At 32.8% G+C, this 23,479-nt stretch overlaps 2 protein-coding genes across 3 annotated transcripts; both read right to left on the reverse strand.

The window, feature by feature from the left end:
- Nucleotides 1-212: 212 nt before the first annotated feature.
- LOC146725395 (transient receptor potential cation channel subfamily M member 7-like) lies at nucleotides 213-6,990 on the reverse strand. 2 transcript variants are annotated; one of them, XM_085496357.1, is made up of 6 exons: nucleotides 6,884-6,990; nucleotides 6,363-6,574; nucleotides 6,131-6,200; nucleotides 5,237-5,331; nucleotides 3,039-3,112; nucleotides 213-2,181 (listed from the first exon to the last, which is right to left on the reverse strand). In XM_085496357.1, exons 1-6 carry the CDS (start codon nucleotides 6,949-6,951, stop codon nucleotides 2,149-2,151), a joined length of 552 nt encoding a protein of 183 aa, XP_085352483.1. In that variant the 5' UTR covers nucleotides 6,952-6,990; the 3' UTR covers nucleotides 213-2,148. The 2 variants fall into 2 exon arrangements, with proteins under 2 accessions (XP_085352483.1, XP_085352482.1); XM_085496356.1 differs by having other exon boundaries at nucleotides 213-2,184.
- A 156-nt stretch (nucleotides 6,991-7,146) lies between these two features.
- LOC146725396 (uncharacterized) lies at nucleotides 7,147-18,069 on the reverse strand. The gene is made up of 13 exons (XM_085496352.1): nucleotides 16,685-18,069; nucleotides 16,440-16,557; nucleotides 16,122-16,169; nucleotides 13,129-13,226; nucleotides 12,243-12,311; nucleotides 11,168-11,338; nucleotides 10,901-10,953; nucleotides 10,688-10,728; nucleotides 10,524-10,568; nucleotides 10,248-10,298; nucleotides 9,749-9,793; nucleotides 8,128-8,190; nucleotides 7,147-7,460 (listed from the first exon to the last, which is right to left on the reverse strand). The coding sequence occupies exons 1-13, from the start codon at nucleotides 16,799-16,801 to the stop codon at nucleotides 7,147-7,149; spliced, it is 1,233 nt and encodes a 410-aa protein (XP_085352478.1). The 5' UTR covers nucleotides 16,802-18,069.
- Nucleotides 18,070-23,479: the final 5,410 nt, after the last annotated feature.

Below are 23,479 nucleotides of genomic sequence, written 5' to 3' on the forward strand. Positions count from 1 at the left end.
GTAAGGGTGCAGTTTAGTGTACGACAAGTCATTGTCAATGACATAGTCCCTGTCTAGTTTTTATACTCTTAATTGTAAACAATGAAAGATGTTGATAGAATATAATTAATGTTGCTGAAGGTCAAATGAAAACAAATCAATGTTTTGGACTCATTCAGCAGAGACTTAAAAACAGTGCAGGTTAACATACATGTATTCCACACAAGTCACAATAAGGTAGCAATAAAATAAGGGATTTATTCTAACCAAGTTTGACACGCTATTTAATAACAAATTACAACAGTTTGTAGGTGTACTTCTGAGATCAATAAACAAACACATTCACTTGCATGAACAATTTATTTCAATGAATATGTAACACATTAAAATGGAGTTTGTTTAAACAAATGTGTCATTTTATTCATGTAATACTATGAGTATGTATCTCGTATATAAAACAAATTCCATAACAATTTCAGCGATATTTCCAACATTTGATGTGGTAAAATGTTTTAGAATATATAACATATCAGGAACTGGACTTAAAATAAAATTACACAGTCCCCATTAAATTTTTGAAAGTTCTCTTTGTGCTTGTCATATAAAAGTGGAGGGGTTGTCGCGAGCATGTCCTTGAAACTAGAGTTTCTAGTGGCGTATACAACAGATTGTTTATTTACATCAAATTCGAACATGTGTTGTGTAACGACCCCTCCGGTTTAAGACATAGCAAAGAAAAAACATAGATCACAAGTAAAAGCATGTCCAAGTTGTCACATTTTAAACAAACAAGATGGCCGCCAGTCAGCCATATTTGATCAAATTGAATTGACATGTACATGTATACATTTATGACATGCTAAATATCAATGAAAATGATACATGGGTGACAGAGATATAGTAATAAGGCCAAAAATAAAAACAGTCGTTATTCTGCCATCTTTGATCTGATTATGAAACAATTTGACATGTATGATGTATGTGCCAAATACGAATGAAAATGGTACATAAATCTTGGAAATATAGTAGTAAGGCCAAAAAATCAGATGGCTGTCAATCGGCCATCCTTGATCCGATTTTGGAACAAATTGTCATGGACATGTATCCTAACATGTATAAAGTATGTGCCAAATTTGAATGAAAACTGACAAAGCATTCCAAGATACCACATTTAAAAAAAAAAACAAGATGCCTGCCAGTCATCCATCTTTGATATAATTGCGAAAGAAATTGTCATGGACATGTATTCTAACATCTACCAAGTTTGAATGAAAACTGACAAAGCATGTCCAAAATACATCATTTTCAAAAAACAAGATGGCTGCCAGTCGGCCATTTTGAATCAAATCGCTAAACCACTGCATGTGCATATTTCCCACATAAAGTACTAGGCACATGCAAAGAATGAACTGAATCGGTCCAAAGGATTCTGAAGTATGACTCCGGACAGACGGACACATGCATGGACGCACAGACGGAGACCGAATTATAAGTCCCCGTTTTCAGACTTCGTCCGAACGGGACTAATAATAGAAACATATGGGTATGTGTTTAGTAGTTATTTGGTTCTCAGTATTGTATTTGAAAGGTACAAAGGTTGGAAAATGCACATTTTGAACAGTTAAAGAGTTATTTAGAAAATGAAATCAAAGACTTTCTAATGCAGAGTGTACTAGAGGCAACAAAAACATGGTAAAGAAATAAACAATAAGTTTGTCAGCTGAGATTTGTTTACTTCTGTAAAACCATTTACAAAGGTCAGCCTTTGTCGGTCAGCCATTTTGGATTAGATATTGCAACAAAAATGCATGAACAATTTTCCAATATAATGTCTAATGTGTGAATTTGAACTTGATCGTTCCATTCTACAGTTTTGGACTGTATCCAAAAGCTGTAAATCGGGTAATTATTATGCAAATTGATAATAAACCTTCACAGACCTCAATCACAAACTTATGTCTGTAGGTTATACCCTAGCAACTATACACTGACTTTTATTGGCAGATGAGGCAATTAACATGCATAGTTTCAACACAAATTTAATCACATATGTGGAGTGGAGCACTATAGTTTTGTTGAAATTCAATGATTGTGAATGGTTCTTCAGATCCAGGCACCAGTGTAAATCAGGCGTCAAGTAATAAAGATTTGTTCCGCTGTACTGAGAACTCAATCAACGATCTTATCTGGACTTCGGAAACCCTGCTTTGAAAAATAATATGTGTATAAATAAGAATCTTTATCTTTATTTTGCTTGTAGCATGTTGAATGAATTAAAAATAACAGTCCCGTCATTCTATTTGATTCATCACAATTTAGCAGGTATATCATATACAAAAATTGAGGCCATTCCTATATAGCAATTTTTTTTTTAAATTTAAACCACAGTTCAAATGAAATAATATAAATGACCGAAAGCTTATATTATAGATTGTATCCTATGCTATGATTTTCTTTCTGGACATTGATGTTATTACACTTTCGACAAATGTTTATGTTACCATGTGTTTAGAAAGCAGGGCAAACTGTATACTGCTACAAACCCACAATCTCTCTGATATGAGACAAACATGCTAGCCTCTGTACCATTGTTAACATATGGTATTTATATGATGAGCATGAAATTGATCTAGGTATGGAAACTGCAAGAAACAGTTCTTGATCTTTATAAACAATTGTGACTCATGCTAGTCATTCAACTTTTACATTTGAAGGTGTAATAAGATTTAACCCTTACGGCAATAGTGCCATTAAGTTTTAAAGGTGTACATGGTACACAATAATTTGCAAGTATATTTGAGAAAAGTTCTGAACAATAAATCATTCCATTTTGCCCAAATTCAAAAAAGAAGACATGTACAACATACAATCATCACTGTCAATTTTACAAGTGTTTATTGATTACCAGGTACATTATGGGACTGAGCTGCATAGAAGAACCAATTAAATGCTCAATGCTGGTTGGGGGTGATCAGGAATGCAATAACTTAACACACAGCTCTATAACACATAATCAAAATATTATAATAAAACATAATACAATCATGAGAAGTACTTACAATAATGTTTGACTCACAGTCCAAACCTTCACCTTTTAATTGCTCATCAATAAGATCCACAAGTGGCTCCATGTCTGTAGAAATAGATAGGTAAAGTAGTAATAACCGACCTAACCGCAGACAATTTGTAAACATACAAATAGATAATCGTAACAAATAGTTTTAATCTAATCACAAATGAGAAACAAGAAATATAACATAATAAACAAGTCATTGAAAATGACATACTGGTAGTCCCTGTTAAATTTTTGAAAGTTCTCTTTGTGCTCGACATATTAAAGCGGAGGGGTTGTCGCAAGCGTGTCCTTGAAACTTGAGTCCTAAGTGGCATATACAACAGATTGTTTATTTACATCAAATTCAAACACGTGTTGCGTGACAACTCCTCAGGTTTAGGACATAGCAAAGAAAAACATAGATCACAAGTGAAAATAAAACAATTTGAGGTGCATGTCTATGTTATTTGTTCTAAAATTACTCAAATCTTTTTATGAAGTTTTAACAATTCAGTGAAAAACTAGAGACTATCTGTTTTTGTGTGATAAAAATAGACATTTGGAAAGTTGAAAGGAAATTAAACTAAAAATGGATATTTTTAATTTTTTACAAATGATTTTTCATCAGTATTTGTTTATATTTTTTTAAAAATGTGCTGACAACACTTTTAAAAGTCTATAGAAATAACGTATATCAATCTGATTAAGTAAAATTTTATCTTAATATACTGGGAGTTTTTGAAGATGCAAGATGGATAAAAACAAATATAAATGCAATAAAAAACATGCCGTACAATACAACTGATTGTAATGAGATTGACTAAAGTTCAATTTGAAAAAAATGTTGACATCTTATGATAGTATACAATATTTTTGTAGGGGAGTGATATGAATCTAGGTAACTTACTCTACATGTAGAAATATCCAGTCCTATAGGACTGGCAGTGTAAAGTCCTATAGGAATTGTATAGTCCTATAAGACTTATGATCTCACACACCAGTCCTATAGGACTGGCAGTGTAAAGTCCTATAGGAATTGTATAGTCCTATAAGACTTATGATCTCACACACCAGTCCTATAGGACTGGCAGTGTAAAGTCCTATAGGAATTGTATAGTCCTAAAAGACTTATGATCTCACACGCCTGTCCTATAGGACTGGCAGTGTAAAGTCCTATAGGAATTGTATAGTCCTATAAGACTTATGATCTCACACACCAGTCCTATAGGACTGGCAGTGTAAAGTCTTATAGGAATTGTATAGTCCTATAAGACTTATGATCTCACATGCCTGTCCTATAGGACTGGCAGTGTAAAGTCCTATAGGAATTGTATAGTCCTATAAGACTTATGATCTCACACGCCTGTCCTATAGGACTGGCAGTGTAAAGTCCTATAGGAATTGTATAGTCCTATAAGACTTATGATCTCACACACCAGTCCTATAGGACTGGCAGTGTAAAGTCTTATAGGAATTGTATAGTCCTATAAGACTTATGATCTCACATGCCTGTCCTATAGGACTGGCAGTGTAAAGTCCTATAGGAATTGTATAGTCCTATGAGACTTATGATCTCACACACCAGTCCTATAGGACTGGCAGTGTAAAGTCCTATAGGAATTGTATAGTCCTATAGGACTTATGATCTCACACGCCTGTCCTATAGGACTGGCAGTGTAAAGTCCTATAGGAATTGTATAGTCCTATAGGACTTATGATCTCACACACCAGTCCTATAGGACTGGCAGTGTAAAGTCCTATAGGAATTGTATAGTCCTATAGGACTTATGATCTCACACACCAGTCCTATAGGACTGGCAGTGTAAAGTCCTATAGGACTTGTTGATTCCTATAGGAATTTACATAAAGTCCTATAGGACTATACATGTCCTATAGGATTTCATGAAAAGTCCTATAGGATTTTTTAAAATCCTATAAGATTATAAAAATCCTATAGGAAACTTTTGTAAGGGATAGTCACTTATAAATAGTGAAAGTGTATCCAACCATGGAGGTATAAACTGTTTATACCTCCATGATGAACATAATCTCATCTTTATTTCCTGTACTACCAGAATAATGCATTTTCAGAGCTAGGGTGATTTACATATGTACAATGTCAACATTAGCAGATTACTAGTGTACATGTATGTATAGCTTCTGTTACTCACTTTTATAAAGACATAAATGAACTAAATATACCTTTCAGTTTCAAGAGTCTGCAATAGCTGTTGCAGGTATGCTCCTGGCAAAAATTGTTTAAAGCTTGTTGTGACATGTTGTCACATCCAAAGTACCTAGCATAAAAAAATTTAACAATTATTTTGATTGTAACTATTGTGGTTGCATATTCTAGAAATGAGTGAATGGAATGGCAAGGTATAATTCTGAGAGGCAAAATATGTTAATTTACAAGGTTATATATTGTAGTGCTAAACTATGAAATACAATATGAGGTTATTACGAGGATACCTCAAAGTATGCAAGAAGACAGTACAGTGCAACAGCATACTGTCTGAGTGCATACTTTGAGGTATCTTCAAAATAACCTTATTATTATACATCTTTTACTTCCTAAGATACATCATGGGAATGCAGAAATCCAAAAACAGAATCTGCTAACTTCTTTGTGTGGATCGAGTCCAGCCAAACCCCGGTGGCAGCCATGTTTGTTTTTATTATTAGAGGACGCTTACGCGCGCAATCATACCATATTTGGAATTCACATTTCCATATATATGGAAGGATGAAAATACCCTGTAAAATACCGCAAAATTACAACACGCTGTAAATTATGGCGTTACGGTGACAGATGTATAATAATATGTAATATAACTGATGAACAGTATAAGCAGAGTACTGTGACTTAATGCTTAGCACATATTATTTTGGTTATGTAATAATAATAAAATAATAATTTAGTGTAGATTTTGCGAGTGAAAATATATATAAAAAAAAAGTACTATAACTATATGTAAATAATCAAATATGTGTTTAACCTTAAAACTTTTGGGAACCCAACAAGAAGTAAACAAAAATATTTTAATAACTTCACTATACATAATGAGATAGTGACGGTACAAAACATAAGCTTACAGTTCTTGTGTTTCCAAATCACCAACTTCCCAAGTTGCCATTGAAATGTCAGTCAGTGAGAGACCAACGCCTGTAACAAAACATTAACATGTCAGTCTGTACTATTTGTTCTATTAAAGAAATATAGGACAATAAAATACTACCAAGATTTGAAAAGGCGTCAAGCAGTGTTCAGCAACATACAATCATCTACACATCATGATTCATTAATAAATTTAAAAATAAAACAAACCTTGCAGATCAGCCACCATCAATTTACGGTTGTACTTATGATATACAAAATGGCAAAAAGCTGATATTTTTTTGCCATGCTCTGTCTCAATTAAATCTTTGTATACTCTTCCGTCATTATTCATGTACTTAACAAATTTTCCTTTTAATTTTTCTTCTAACACGTACACATGATGACTATTGTTGTCTTGTATCATATAACATGGAATGATTCTGATAAGAAACATTAACAACAATGTGTTCAGTAAATAACATTAAAAAAATCTACATTATCATCACTTTTCATTCATGTTCACAACTTGTAATGACAACATTTCACATCTTTGAGTGGACGCCAGAATATGTTGCATGATGTGTTTATGAAAATTTTAAATAAATTGATCAGTAAAGGTAAGTCTGACACTAGAACCATTAAGATTTTCAGGAAATTAATCACAACAAAGTTTACAACATGAAGATAATACTGCATATGGTACTTGTAATACAATTACTGAATGTATATCACATCTCATTTGATAATACCTTGGCGCTTCTCCAAACTCTTTTGGGATGACGTCTTTGAAATTTAAAGACAACATTCTTGCTGACATTTGAGATTGCACTTCCTGTATGAAAAAGAATATGATCAAAATTAGATCCCATTCCACAGCCAATTAATTTTAAGAGCTGAAAAACTTTCCTAATAATAACAAAAAAAAGTTAATGACTAGATATATGATAATTTAATTGAGAAAATAATGGTTACAATTCACTATATTATTAAAAAGTTACACTTAGTAGTATAGCTAAAAACCAGCAATACAGGAAAAAGTCTTTACCTTTTCAGTCATAGAGATGATAGCTTCATTCTTCGATTTTGATAAATGCGGCTTATAGTGGATTTCATACATTGTTCTTATTGTTGAATCCTTGTAAGTCTTAACCACATAGGCCAGAGTTGTGTCCAACACATTTGATGACAACAAGTCACAGTTATAACAGTTTCTCATTCCCCCTTCTCCAATTAAGGAAGTTACTCTGTATTTGATGGGAAAGGAGGTTTCCTTCCATTTTATCCCATCAGATGTTATTTGCACTAAATACAGGGAACCAGTAGAATCTAGTGATAAAATATTCAAAAACAAACATACAAGTTAATTCACACTTCCATATACTGTAAAATGCTTTATGTTTGCTTTTAATTTTTTTTCATTATTTTCACTAAATTATTTTCATAAAATTCAGCGAATATACCTTTTTTCCTATATTTTACATTCAGCAAAATCAATGAAAATAAACTGTATACTAAAATAAAGTAGTTAAAATTTATTATATTATATCTACTATATGCTCTCCACCATCTATATTAATGCTAGGAACTGGCATGCAAATGATAATATAATAAATGTAGCAGATTTAACAATAATCACTATATAGGTCTCTCTTTATGTATCTATAGCCTTGTTCACACTTGCTGACAAATGGAGGGCACTTAAGACTACTTTGTACATATTTCTTATCAGTGGGCTGAATCTCTATTCTGTTCAGCATCATATGTGGTAATTTATGTTTTACATGGCTTTCACACCTTTTCACCTAAACATTGGGTTGCTATCAGGGATAATTCCCAGTGTTTAACACAGAACTCAGGGTTAAGACTAGCCTTCTCACTCTGAGCTATTGGGAAAATCTTAATAATTAAAAGTAAATGAAAAAGAAATTATATTTCATTACATGACCTGATAAAGAATGTAATAACTAGTATTCTAAATCAACATTTTACTTACAGTTTTTCTCAAGAGGAGTACATTGCAGGCTTTTGCCAAACTGCATGAAATGAGTTAACCCTACTGCATAACAAAACAGTAATTCAATTTTAAATTTAGAACAATTTTCTTCTGTTTAACAGCTGCATGCTCCAAATAATTATAATAATAAACAATAACAAAATTGATTACTAAAATATATTAACTGATAATCCAACTATATGAAATAAAATCTGCAATAATGTTTATAAAATGACATAAAGCCGATCTGGATGTGAGTGAAACATGCAGAAAAAAATGAAATTGGTTTGCAGGTACTCAGTAAAAACAACAATTTATGTGAAACTTATAAAATAGTAAATTACGTTACCAATTTGAGTTCGAGCCAAATTAAATTGTTAAACTACTGAACATGTTACTGCACATATGTGCAATGCATTATGGGAGAGGAATGTTTTCAGTATATAATGGAAAATGAAATATCATAATGAATAACTTAATTATTTTTTTTTTTTTGCATCTTGATGGTTTGAACCCATAATAATGAGCATAAAAATATAATGGGAGTAGTAAGTATGAAAAAGATGACATAACAACAGGGGAAAACATACTGTATTCACTTATACCCAAGCTTTCAGATGATGTATAGGTTATTATAAATGACAGATCAATTTTTAACTCAGGTTTTCCCCTGTTGCTACATTAATAGCTTTTCAGAGAATAGCAATTTGATTAGTCTTTCAATGTACTGGTACACTAAGTTGCATTCCAACTTTGTATTCAATGCAGAACACATCTTACTTAGATACTGAAGGGGAAGTTTAATTTTAGTAGGGATTACCGGTAATATTTGAGATACCATATATTCACAGGACTCTAAAATCACAGGTTTGTGATAGAAACAATACATTTTAATGTTCATTAAATTAAAATACGGTAGTCAGTGAAGCTAGCAAGCATTGAAAATAGTTGTGAATCACCAAATCAAACATACCAAGAATTTTCATTATTGTATGCACACAACAGTGTTTATAATACATCAGAAAAATCTTCTAAATTTGATTTCAGGATTCTGTTGGACAATATTTCTCATGGATTGTACAAAATTCAAAGTTATTATCAATGCTAACAGGCGTCAGTGAGAGGGTTTCTACAAATCATACAAAGTGATAATGCAATATATATAGATATCTCTTGGTGCACCTTGTTCTATTTATGCAAGCATCTGAGGTATCGTGTAATGGCAATGATTTGATTCTAGTTGCTCAGATTTTGCGCTCCAACTTCGTTTAATAATCCAAGCTCAAGTTAAAGCTCAGGATGGTGCTCAGGTTTACTCTGAGCAAGCTCAAGTGGAAGATCATTACATAACTGAACATCTGGGTGTCTACATCCATGATCATGATCGATCATGTTTTGACCATCAATGACTACAATTGTTGACTATAATCATAACCGAGAATGATCTGATTCCAGAAACACGCATGGTCATTGATGGTAAAACAAAATCTCCATATTGTTATGTGAGCAGCAAACATGATCCTTCATGGTCTGCTAACATTTATAGTTGTTTTGTTCCTGTCCCTGTATTGTCTAGCTAGTGTCTTTGGACTGGCTATAATCCAAATAAATTATGGCTTACTTGATGACTTTGGTACATCTTCACTAAGAACAGCTCTCTTGACATCTGCAATACAACAAGTTCATTAGTACTTTGGTGAGATAAACACCAGACATGCCAAAGAAAAGGATACATTATATGTGAAAGAAAACAATTCATGCAGTATTGCAAAGTTAGTGTGGTTATTATGACAGCCGATACAATACAAAACATTATGTCTTCATGACTATTATGGTAGACACTTATATGAAAGACATGCTATTCAAACTTGAGCCAATTTTCTGAATGAGATCAGTCAAGTCATGCCAAAAATACAGCCCTGAAACAGAATCCATAAAAACCAAATAGTGAATGCTGACTTTTCAGGACAAGAATAACCACATCTTAATATTATAAATAGTTTAGGCCATCCACAATGTGATTCCATGCTTTATTTAGATGAGGCATTGTGCATTGATTGTTGCCTCTTCACCAATTGTTCTGTTCTGCTTAATTTGTTTTATGGTTTAATTTAACTTACGTGATAATTGTTCTATTTCCAGTGATTTGGTGTTGGATCTTCTTTTCACACCTAAATAATTTACCACAACTTAGCTTATTCCTTTTACACATTCATCTAAACTTCATCATTATGTATTATGTATATGCAATGTTGGTTTAGAATAATGTAATAATAAAAGAGAATTGCCTGTTATTTTCTTCCCAAAGCATTTCAAATTGAATAGTATTTGTTCTGCTCACCTCAATGTACTTTATTCACAATAATAAGATCAGGACAAAATAAAAACATTCTTACCGTGAGTTTGACTTAAATGTAACAGCTGTGCTGAAGCTGAATGTTCTGTAAGCGGAAACAAAAATAATCAAAATGAAATTTTATCTTGAAAGCTATTACATACAAAATAAGGCAAGTTTCATGGAACATTTATGCTATACTCATTGAATTTATGCTATACTCACCGTTTTCAACCACATATGGATTATTGCTATTAACTTCAGAACTTGTGGGTTGAAAAAGAAAAATGTATTAGATTTAATATCCAATGAGACAATAAAGATTTTTATGATTGATCTTGAATAAAAGTCAAATTTTCAAACGTGCCCCAAATAATATCATTATTTAAATCAAATGAATATTGCTGCACACATTACTTATAACTATATAGTTAATACCTTAATAAATCATCATCATCGTCATCTTCATCTTCATCTACATCTTTTGATTCCTGAAATTGAATAACATGAATGTTACTCAAAAGTAAAAGGTTAGCTTCTCAATATGAAATTTTGTTATTTTAGGGTCATCAAAAAAAGGCAATGAACACCTTGCAATTGACAAATGTATGATGTAGGTTTAAATACATGAATGACCATCAAAATTATTTCCCTCAGAAAATACCTTCTTGGAGTGGTTTTTGTTCATGTAAAACATTATATTACCTTATAAAAATGAAAACAAGTTTTCCCCTGTATTTGATAATCTTCAGTGAATTCTGGTCCTAAGACCCCACCCATAATTTTACATGAGGTACCGGTAATTTGAGGAATATGAAAGTAATCACAGCAGCTTGATTTTACATTTTCTACTGTTAATGGCTGATTGAATGGGACCTATAAACAGAACATGAATATTAGTGCCTGTTATATATAGCATATATAGCATAAAAATAAAAACATTTTAAATAAACAATATGACAGACTGAATGAATGAAATAGTGAATGAGGTCTGACTGCTAGCATTAATAAAAGTTTAAAATCTATAGTTCCAAAAAAACCTTGAACCTGGTGCATTTTTACAAAACAGATACAAGCCAGACATTTTGAATCAGAACATGAATATGTGTAACACAATGTATGTATACACAACCACAATAAGTTAAAGCAAGCCTGCGAATAATATTCATTAACAAATTTGCAATGATTTAGTCATTTAAAATCAGATTTGTGAAACAAATTCACATGCATTATATACCAAATGTACCAAATTTGAATTAAATTTGTCCATACAGTTCCAGTATGATTGATCAATAAATTTTCAACATTATAAACTGCTAGTGTTCACCCATCATAGAACAAAAGTGCATACTGTGAGATGTATGAATGATGTTTAAATGTGATTGGCCCATATATACACTCAGAAATAGCATGTCTTAAAAACAACATTTTGAATCTGTTCTGAACAAACAGATGGACACCAAAACACACCTTCCTGATTTGCACCTGACAGGGACAAAAATATCACAAAATAAAAATCTTAAATGTATGGTGACACTGCCTGATAAAAAGTTTAAGTATATTTTCCAGTACAGGGCCTATTAAATTCCAGTGATTAAGTGAATAAAATTAGAGTTACACTGTATGTTGAAGTGACCAGTGACTAAACTGAAAATAAACATAGTAAAAAAAATTAATTGTTGATATGTGTGAACTACTTCTTTCTCACATGAAACTAATGGTAATAATATAGTGCACAAAAAATATAAATCGACCAAAAAAATAAAATAATTAAACTTACCAAGACCTTCAAACCTGGGCATTTGCGGTACTTTGACCCATCGAACATCAACTTTGTGATTGTCAGAGTCTAAAACAAAAGAAAATAAGGTACTAGTATATATTGTCATTGGTGGTTTAAACTGTCAACAGTCATGTACATCCAAGTATGACTTTGACTGTAGGCAAATCAAAACTAGCTTCCTATATATTGGATGACTGAAAAAATCTACAGTTTGTATTTAAATACTATTGCTTAACATTAACTGAAAGTTTTATCTATGCCAGATCATTAACATATAAACTAATTTGACCACTGAAGCATCTTACATATATGTCTTTTTTTTCTGCCAAAACTGTTGGTTTACCAAAAATCTAAAGGAAGACACACCAAATATGAAAGCATCTCAAATAGTTGTTTTAAATAGTCATTTAGGCCAGACTTTTTTTATTCCTTGTTTCTCAAGTTTTTATGAGGCAATTTTTTTGAGGAGGGCGAAAAAAAAAAAAAATTAATTCTTTTTTTTCATTAGATTTGTGTGATTCTCAAAGAATTGTAAATGAGATCATTGATCGGAGAGAAGAAATGAAATAAAATGTTATTCCATGTATAACCTTGTTTCTCATCTGCGCGAGACTTCGGTACTTTGATCATGATACTCCCACGCAAATGCAACTTGGATTTGTTAAGCGGCGAGCGGTAAAAATTACACTGAAATAAAATTTTATTTTTATTTCATTTTCGGCTCCTGTTCATTCGGCGGGTTCGCGAAATATGGGATAATAAAAGTCTGGCCTTATGAAGAATTTTGTTCCACAACAGCCAACATCTAGTTGAGCTAAAACAGTTACTAAATCTACTACATCAGATGTTTCTGGACACATTAGTGCTTATAATTACTAATTACCTTTGGACATTTCACAAGTTCTCGCTGACATGGTCTTCGTTTGGCTAAGTTTTTGGCCCGAATATTTTTTTGCTTATTTGCAATATCTCCCCATGTTTCTAGAATAATAATTAAAGAAAGCTTAGAAAGAACTCCGGTGTGCTGAGAGTATTGGAGATACATTAAAATTAATTCAAAATTTAAGATTTGCTTTTCAAACAAGAAGCTTGGCAACCAATTTGAAATTGCTATTTGAAATGCATAGCATGAAAAAAATGTGATTCACATTAATTATCAAAATTTATAATACATACAGAAAATACATTTGATTGTTCATCCATGGTTTTTAGTTTAATTAGTTCCAGAGCACCTCTGCAATGAATTCAATTTGGTAAATCTGTTTTTTTAGATATAAGAAATAGGCTAATAATAGATAATCAATATGCATGTTTATCAACATTAAACAAATCATGGATTACTTCAACGGACCAAATGAATTATTATACAAATTAAGCAATTATTATGCTTAGATTTAGGTCTGTATATTGTTTCAAGGTACACATGTACAAAGTTTCATTATAATGTGATGATTAATCCTAACTAAATTAGTGGAAAGCTGAAAAGTAAATTAGGTAAATATTATAGATTTATATAAACCTAAAACTAATTTGATCATCACATTGTGTTAGAGTAAATATGTACCAAGATTCATGAATTAAGACAAGTCATTGTCAATGACACGTCCCCGTTCCGTTCATATTTGAGTGACATATACATTCAAAGCAGATCATGACCGAAATGCACCTGCATATGTACAACACATTGTGCTAAATCTGAACAAAATCCATCCATGCATGACTGAGATCCGGTTCTGGAATTGTGAAAATACGTGATTTTGATGCATTTTCGGCCTTAAAATGGCCATCATTCCGCTATTGTTAAGCAGATCATGAAACAAATGCACATATCTATTTGTGACATGATGTACCATGTGTGTGTGAAGTTTGAACTTGATCAATCCAGACATGTCTTGGATACGGATCCAGAACTGAATTCTTTAACAAAATGGCCGCCAGTTGGCCATTTCGAACTTGATCCGAAAAAAAAAGACGTGCATCAAGGTCCTATTATGTTTAATGTATGTACCAAATTTGAACAAAATCCATCCATGCATAACTGAGATACGGGTCCGGAATGGTAAAAATGTGCGATTTCAATGCATTTTCGGCCTTAAAGCGGCCCCCATTTGGCTATCGTTAATGAGATCATGAAACAAATGCACATACATATTTGTGACATGATGTACCTTGTGTGTGTGAAGTTTGAACTTGATCAATCCAGACATGTCTCGGATACGGATCCAGAACTGAATTCTTTAAAACAAAATGGCCGCCAGTCGGCTATTTCGAACTTGATCCGAAAAAAAAAATGACGTGCATCAAGGTCCTATTATGTTTAATGTATGTACCAAATTTGAATGAAATCCGTCCATGCATAACTGAGATCCGGGTCCGGAATGGTGAAAATGTGCGATTTCAATGCATTTTCGGCCTTAAAGTGGCCGCCATTTGGCTATCGTTAATGAGATCATGAAACAAATGCACATACATATTTGTGACATGATGTACCTTGTGTGTGTGAAGTTTGAACTCGATCAATCCAAGCATGTCTCAGATACGGATCCAGAACTGAATTCTTTAAAACAAAATGGCCGCCAGTCAGCCATTTCGAACCCGATCCAAAAAAAAAAATGACGTGCATCAAGGTCCTATTATGTTTAATGTATGTACCAAATTTGAACAAAATCCGTCCATGCATAACTGAGATCCGGGTCCGGAATGGTGAAAATGTGCGATTTTGATGCATTTTCGGCCTTAAAATGGCCGCTATTCGGCTATTGTTAATCGGATCATGAAAAAAATGCATGTGCATATGTCCCATATAATGTGTGATGTATGAGTGAAGTTTGAACTTAATCGGTCCATGCATGTTCGAGATACAGGTGATCACGGACGCACGGACGCACGGACGCACGGACGCACACAGGGCAAAACATAAGTCCCCGTTTTCGGACTGCGTCCGAACGGGGACTAATAAGTACTGTCACAGACCATCTATGTACAAAGTTTCATTGAAATGTGGTTAGAACCAAAACTTATGATTTATTATGCAAATTAGGTAATTAATATTATCTGATTCTAACTCAAAACTGAACGGGTCTGTGCATTGTTCTGGAGCATCAATGTACCAAATTCCATTGAAATGGAATTAATTAGTACATGTGATATTAGTGTAAAAGCCAAAAATTAACTAATTATGCAAATTAGTTGATAAATATGCACACAGGTCTTTGGATTGTTCTAGGGCATCTATGTACCAAGTTTCATTGAAGTGTAATGATGTAATAGTACCTGAAATATCAAAAGCTGATTAATTATGCAAATTACGTAATTATTATTTCACATATCTGTCTGTGCATTGTTCTATGTATCTATGTACCAAGTTTCATTGAGATGTGATGATCAGTATCTGAGATATCAGTGGAAAAGCCGAAAATTGACTAATGATTATGCAAATTAGGTTAATTATATGCATGGATTTGTACCCAAAACTGATCAAATCTGTGCATTAGTCCAGATCATCTATGTACCAAGTTTCATCAAAATCTAATGAATGGCTCTTTAGATATCAGTGGATAAATTATGAATGATTATGCTAATTAGGGAATTAATATGAACAGATTTTAACCCCAAACTAATCAGGTTTGTACATTGTCCTAGAGTATCTTTGTACTACGTTTCATTGAAATGGAATAATTAGTACTTTAGATATCAGTGTGATAGCTTAGAATTGGTTAATTATGCAAATTAGATAATTAATATGTACAGATTAATCAGGTTTGTCTATTGTCCTACAGCATCCATGTACAAAGTTTCATTGAAATGTGATGATTAGTACTTGAGATATCAGTGTGAAAGTTGAAAATTAATTAATTAATATGCATAAATACTCACCATCCATCATTCCTGCAGATGTAGTTGTAGATGTAGCACCAGAAGATACTGTACAAAAAATAAACATTTTTACTATTACTGTCTTTTAGGTAAAATTATACAATTAGTATTATGTTTAATGCTTATAATATTCAAACCAAAGCTCCCAAATACATGCAATGCCGGGTATGTATTTGAAGAGCAGCAGTTTGAGTGAGAATGTTAAACCTTGGTCATTTGTATGATGCATATCTTTTTTGTGAAAGATATTTTTTTTTTATTTTAAAAAACTTTGAAAAATAATATTTTGCAGCTTACAAAAAGAACTGGGAAACTCACCGATTTTTTTCCCTGGTGTATGGTGATTAACTCCATGGCCACAAACAACACACTCTGTTGGAATGGCCACATTATTTTCATAGGCTTTGCATCGGCATTTTTTACATGACCCAGCACACTAATAAATACGAACAGACATATTGCACCACATAATTATCGATAGCCAAATAAAGTGTCTTTGAAATTACAAAGGACAAAAACCTGAAGTGTAATATACTTTTGTAAAGATATATTCATGAACTTACATGATCTCTCGCCACACATTCGCAAGTTCTACATCTATTAGATGCGGCACTTTTTCTGTACTGATTGCAGCCACATCCACACCCACCACGAGGGATACCCTCATGGTCCAAATCCATAATACTATGAAGCAAAACAAAATTAATCTAGTTGAAGTTGCATGTTGGAATATTTCCCAAAACTTAAAATAAAATATACAGTACTAGACTCAATAAAAGACATTAGATAACATAAAAAAAATGTTTATATTCATGATAACATCCAAAACCCCTTAACATATTGTGTATTAATTCATCATTCTGAGCATAATATTGAGAGTGATTTGTAGGTCAAGGTTAATAAACAATATTTGCAGATTTACTTATATAGAATCAACACGTTTGAAAGAACAGACAGAGCTGTAACAAAGGCAACATATTATTTTGGGATGGAATACAATGACCATGATTGGTATGATATTGTAAATGCCCAATTCATGAGTTATTGTGGGTTTCCTTAAATTTTTTGCCTACACAAAATTAATTATAATAATAAATATACATTGTATGTATCATTGTATTGAAATTTAAACAAATGTTGGCACAAGCGTGAAATACTCTATATCTATATCAGTTAATCATTATATGACAACACATAAATTATCATTTTGTGTACATCCACACTCGTACATCTATAGTATTGCTGCATTTCTAAGCTTGCCAAATGAGGGCGCTATATATGAATTGTAAATATGAATATATGAATTGTAAACTATTGAACACAGGAAATAGTAAATAAATAGTACAAATCACAGTTTTTCAACGGTAAAGATAAAATTTCGCACCAATTACGCCCATTTAACATCGGAGTGGCGGTTTACTTTATAGTAATATTATTGGCCTACAATGTCTTCGTCGGGGCCGTTTACCGGCTGTTGACGTGTTGACCAACATACCCAGCCTTATATAATACTTATTCAAATAATAAGTTGCAGATCTGGGTTTCTGAGATCACAGTCACCCTAGTAGAGTGACTGTTCTGAGATTGAACACGAAGCAGACTTGAATGTCATTTTCAGTTCATTTTGTTATCGCCGGCAGGGTAAATTATAGTTTTGAACGTCGTGGGATTATTGCCACACCAGATGAATCCCGACATACACGATCTGTCAATCACGCAACGATGGAATGGACAAAATAACTACCGCAACAATAACAAATAAAACAAGAGAAAAAAACACGGAAACACAAGAAACGACAAGTGAAAGCAAGAGCTACAGAACGGCAACCATGTACATTGGTTTCTGGCTTCATCAACTGTTATTACATAGATCGTCTCGTTATAAAAATAAATAATCGATTCAGCCTCAAATGGCGTGCACTCGTATTTGTACTCTCGCGACAACAAAATTGTGTTAACTCACCTATACCTAATCCAGAACAGTGGTTTACATACACAACACGAACACGTTTTACCAATCTTCAAAATGGAACTCGCCGATTGGTCGAACTGTATAGGTTAGGGGTCAGGGGTGAAAGTGCAACAAATGAAAATTCAAACGCAAATGCAAGTCAAAATCTCAATGCAGGTCAAAATCTCAATGCAAGTGCATGTGAAAGTTAAAATACAAATGCAATTCAAAATGCAAATGAACTTTTTCAAAATGCAAATACAAGTAAAAATCTTAATGCAGATGAATTTTTAAATGCAAATACAAGTCAAAATCCCAATGCAAATGAACTTTTAAATGCAAATACAAGTCAAAATCCCAATGCAAATGAACTTTTAAATGCAAATACAAGTCAAAATCTAAATGTAAATTAAGTTTTAAATGCAAATACAAGTCAAAATCCTAATGCAAGTAAAATGTTAAATGCAAATGAACTTTTAAATGCAAATACAAGTCAAAATCTAAATGTAAATTAAGTTTTAAATGCAAATACAAGTCAAAATCTAAATGTAAATTAAGTTTAAATGCAAATACAAGTCAAAATCTAATGCAAGTAAAATGTTAAATGCAAATAAACTTTTAAATGCAAATACAAGTCAAAATCCCAATGCAAATGAACTTTTAAATGCAAATACAAGTTAAAATTTTAATTTAAGTCAAAATCTCATGAAAATGGTAATTGAAATCAAATTTTAAATGCAAAAACAAATAATTGTATGGTTCCTAATGCAAGTAAAATGTTAAATGCAAATGAACTTTTAAATGCAAATACAAGTCAAAATCTAAATGTAAATTAAGTTTTAAATGCAAATACAAGTCAAAATCTAAATGTAAATTAAGTTTAAATGCAAATACAAGTCAAAATCTAATGCAAGTAAAATGTTAAATGCAAATAAACTTTTAAATGCAAATACAAGTCAAAATCCCAATGCAAATGAACTTTTAAATGCAAATACAAGTTAAAATTTTAATTTAAGTCAAAATCTCATGAAAATGGTAATTGAAATCAAATTTTAAATGCAAAAACAAATAATTGTATGGTAAATGAAAAGGTTTAGTCGTGACCCTCCTCGGTTGCCGTACACTAGTTACATGTCCTGCTCTGCGACAGTGTTTTAGATATGACTGCTATGCATATTAATGAGCTCACATGACCATATATGGTCATCTGTTATTTTAATCAAATCTCTTGTTCACTGTTGTCATAATAACACAGGATTCATGTTCCTAACTGCAACAGTGTTTAAGATATAATGGTTATGCATATTAATGAGTTCACATGACCATATATGGTCATCTGTTATTTTAATCAAATCTCTTGTTCACTGTTGTCATGATAACACAGGATTTATCTTCCTAACTGCAACATTGTTTAAGATATAATGGTTATGCATATTAATGAGTTCACATGACCATATATGGTCATCTGTTATTTTAATCAAATATCTTGTTCACTGTTGTCATAATAACACAGGATTCATCTTCCTAACTGCAACAGTGTTTAAGATATTATGGTTATGCATATTAATGAGCTCACATGACCATATATGGTCATCTGTTATTTTAATCAAATATCTTGTTCACTGTTGTCATAATAACACAGGATTCATCTTCCTAACTGCAACAGTGTTTAAGATATAATGGTTATGCATATTAAAGAGTTCACATGACCATATATGGCCATCTGTCATTTTAATGGAATCACTTTTTTAATGTTGTCATAATAACACAGGTTTCATCTCCCTAACTGCAACAGAGCTTGAGATATATCAGTTATGCATATTAATGAGTTTAGAAGCCCCCACCCCATGGGTGCCCAGCCACGTGGCCTAGCAGTGTGCTATTGGGGCAAAATGATGCATCTGATGACACAAATGCACATACAAAATTTGAAAGAAATCAGACTAATACAAAACATGTAGTTGCATAATTTCTATTTTCACAAAATCCAAGATGGCGGCCAAACCACGTGACTGATCAAAATAATATTATTTTTCTCGGATGCAGCTAAGGCCAGGCATGGTAAATATAAAAACATCTAGTAGATTGGTTGAATCGTCTCTGAGAAACAAATACCCAAACTTTTGGTCAATTTTGCTTAAAATCCAAAATGGCGGCCAAACCATGTGACTGATCTGAAATTATTTTTAGGTTTCTGAAAGGGCTTGATACACAGATGCCATGAAGCAAATTTGAAAATATTCCCTCAAGTGTTGCCAGAGTAAAAAACTACTTCCTGTTTAGAAGAAATCCAAAATGGTGGCCAAACCACGTGACCAATCGTAAACATTTTTTCAAACGTAAATGGGATTCATATATAGAAGCTAAATACTACATATGAGAGCATTCTGCTTGGTGGTTCTGAAGAAGAAGATTTTAAAGTGTTTTTTGCCGTTTTTAGGAAAAACAAAATGGCGGGAAAAGTCACATGACCGCTAAAGTTTTTATTGCTGATATTTATTACATATGAGTTGTACTATATACCATAAAAAAATCTAGACGCCTAGACCCTCAGAAAGTGGTCAAACCGCCACTTCCGGTTTTATTTCAATCCAATATGGCTGCCAAACTAATTGTCCAATCGAAATTCTGAAAGCATGTTGCACCAGTTCACATTATGGACTATCAGTATAGAGCATTATCAGACCATTCCGTTCAACGGTTTTCTCAAACGGCTTGACGAAAAAAGTTACGGAAGAAAGAAGAAGAATTAAAGCCGCAAGCGGCGTCACCGGGGCCCAAGCTGATAAGATTCTGTTTCATAATTAATGAGGTCACATGTTAGACAATCAGGTAGCTTGAATTATCAGTAACTTGAGGTCGAAATGAAGTTGGTACCATGTATTTACCTGGTTTGGTTATCGAAATATGGTTTTCAGGATATATAATGAGCCATGTTCTTATGCACAATAATGAGATTACATAATCATATATAGCCATTTCTAATGTCAGTTACATCTTTCATTCAATGTCTTCATAATGACACTAGTTACGTGTCCTGCTCTGCGACAGTGTTTCAGATATGACTGCTATGCATATTAATGAGTTTACATCACCATATATGGTCATCTGTTATTTTAATCAAATCTCTTGTTCACTGTTGTCATTATAACACATGATTCATCTTCCTAACTGCAACAGTGTTTAAGATATAATGGTTATGCATATTAATGAGTTCACATGACCATATATGGTCATCTGTTATTTTAATCAAATCTCTTGTTCACTGTTGTCATAATAACACAGGATTCATCTTCCTAACTGCAACAGTGTTTAAGATATAATGGTTATGCATATTAATGAGTTCACATGACCATATATGGTCATCTGTTATTTTAATCAAATCTCTTGTTCAACGTTGCCATAATAACACAGGATTCATCACCCTAACTGCGACAGTGTTTGAGTTATAACAGTTATGCATATTAATGAGGTTAGAAGCCCCCACCACATGGGTGCCCAGCCACGTGGCCTAGCAGTGTGCTATTGGGGCAAAATGATGCATCTGATGACACAAATGCACATACAAAATTTGAAAGAAATCAGACTAATACAAAACATGTAGTTGCATAATGTCTATTTTCACAAAATCCAAGATGGCGGCCAAACCATGTGACTGATCAAAATAATATTATTTTTCTCATATGGAGCTAAGGGCAGGCATGGTAAATATAAAAACATCTAGTAGATTGGTTGAATCGTCTCTGAGAAACAAATACCCAAACTTTTTGTCAATTTTGCTTAAAATCCAAAATGGCGGCCAAACCATGTGACTGATCTGAATTTTTTTTTAGATTTTTGAAAGGGTTTAATACACTGATGCCATGAAGCAAAATTGAAAATAATCCCTCAAGTGTTGCCAGAGTAAAAAACTACTTCCTGTTTAGAAGAAATCCAAAATGGTGGCCAAACCACATGACCAATCGTAAAAAAATGTTCAAACATAAATGGGATTCATATATAGAAGCTAAATACTACATATGAGAGCATTCTACTTGGTGGTTCTGAAGAAGAAGATTTTTAAGTGTTTTTTGCCGTTTTTAGGAAAAACAAAATGGCGGGAAAAGTCACATGACCGCTAAAGTTTTTATTGCTGATATTTATTACACATGAGTTGTACTATATACCACAAAAAAATCTAGACGCCTAGACCCTCAGAAAGTGGTCAAACAGCCACTTCCGGTTTTATTTCAATCCAATATGGCTGCCAAACTAATTGACCAATCAAAATTCTGAAAGCATGTTGCACCAGTTCACATTAGGGACTATCAGTATAGAACATTATCAGACCATTCCGTTCAGCGGTTTTCTCAAACGGCTTGACGAAAAAAGTTACGGAAGAAAGAAAGAAAGAAGAAAGAAGAAATTAAAGCCGCAAGCGGCATCACCGGGGCCCAAGCTGATCTATCATGACAAGATTCTGTTTCATAATAAATGAGGTCACATGTTAGACAATCAGGTAGCTTGTATTATCAGTAACATGAGGTCAAAATGAAGTTGGTACCATGTATTTACCTGGTTTGGTTATCGAAATATGGTTTTCAGGATATATAATGAGCCATGTTCTTATGCACAATAATGAGATTACATAATCATATATAGCCATTTCTAATGTCAGTTACATCTTTCATTCAATGTCTTCATAATGACACTAGTTACATGTCCTGCTCTGCGACAGTGTTTCAGATATGACTGCTATGCATATTAATGAGTTTACATGACCATATATGGTCATCTGTTATTTTAATCAAATCTCTTGTTCATTGTTGTCATAATAACACAGGATTCATCTTCCTAACTGCAACAGTGTTTAAGATATAATGGTTATGCATATTAATGAGTTCACATGACCATATATGGTCATCTGTTATTTTAATCAAATCTCTTGTTCACTGTTGTCATAATAACACAGGATTCATCTTCCTAACTGCAACAGTGTTTAAGATATAATGGTTATGCATATTAATGAGTTCACGTGACCATATATGGTCATCTGTTATTTTAATCAAATCTCTTGTTCAACGTTGTCATGATAACACAGGAATCATCTTCCTAACTCCAACAGTGCTTGAGATATATCAGTTATGCATATTAATGAGGTTAGAAGCCCCCACCCCATGGGTGCCCAGCCACGTGGCCTAACAGTGTGCTATTGAGGCAAAATGATGCATCTGATGACACAAATGCACATACAAAATTTGAAAGAAATCAGACAAAACATGTAGTTGCATAATTTCTATTTTCACAAAATCCAAGATGGCGGCCAAACCACGTGACTGATAAAAATAATATTATTTTTCTCGTATGCAGCTAAGGCCAGGCATGGTAAATATGAAAACATCTAGTAGATTGGTTGAATCATCTCTGA

Source organism: Saccoglossus kowalevskii, unplaced genomic scaffold (assembly GCF_978046115.1).
Source record: "Saccoglossus kowalevskii unplaced genomic scaffold, keSacKowa6.1 SCAFFOLD_185, whole genome shotgun sequence".
NCBI classification, from domain to species: Eukaryota; Metazoa; Hemichordata; class Enteropneusta; family Harrimaniidae; genus Saccoglossus; species Saccoglossus kowalevskii.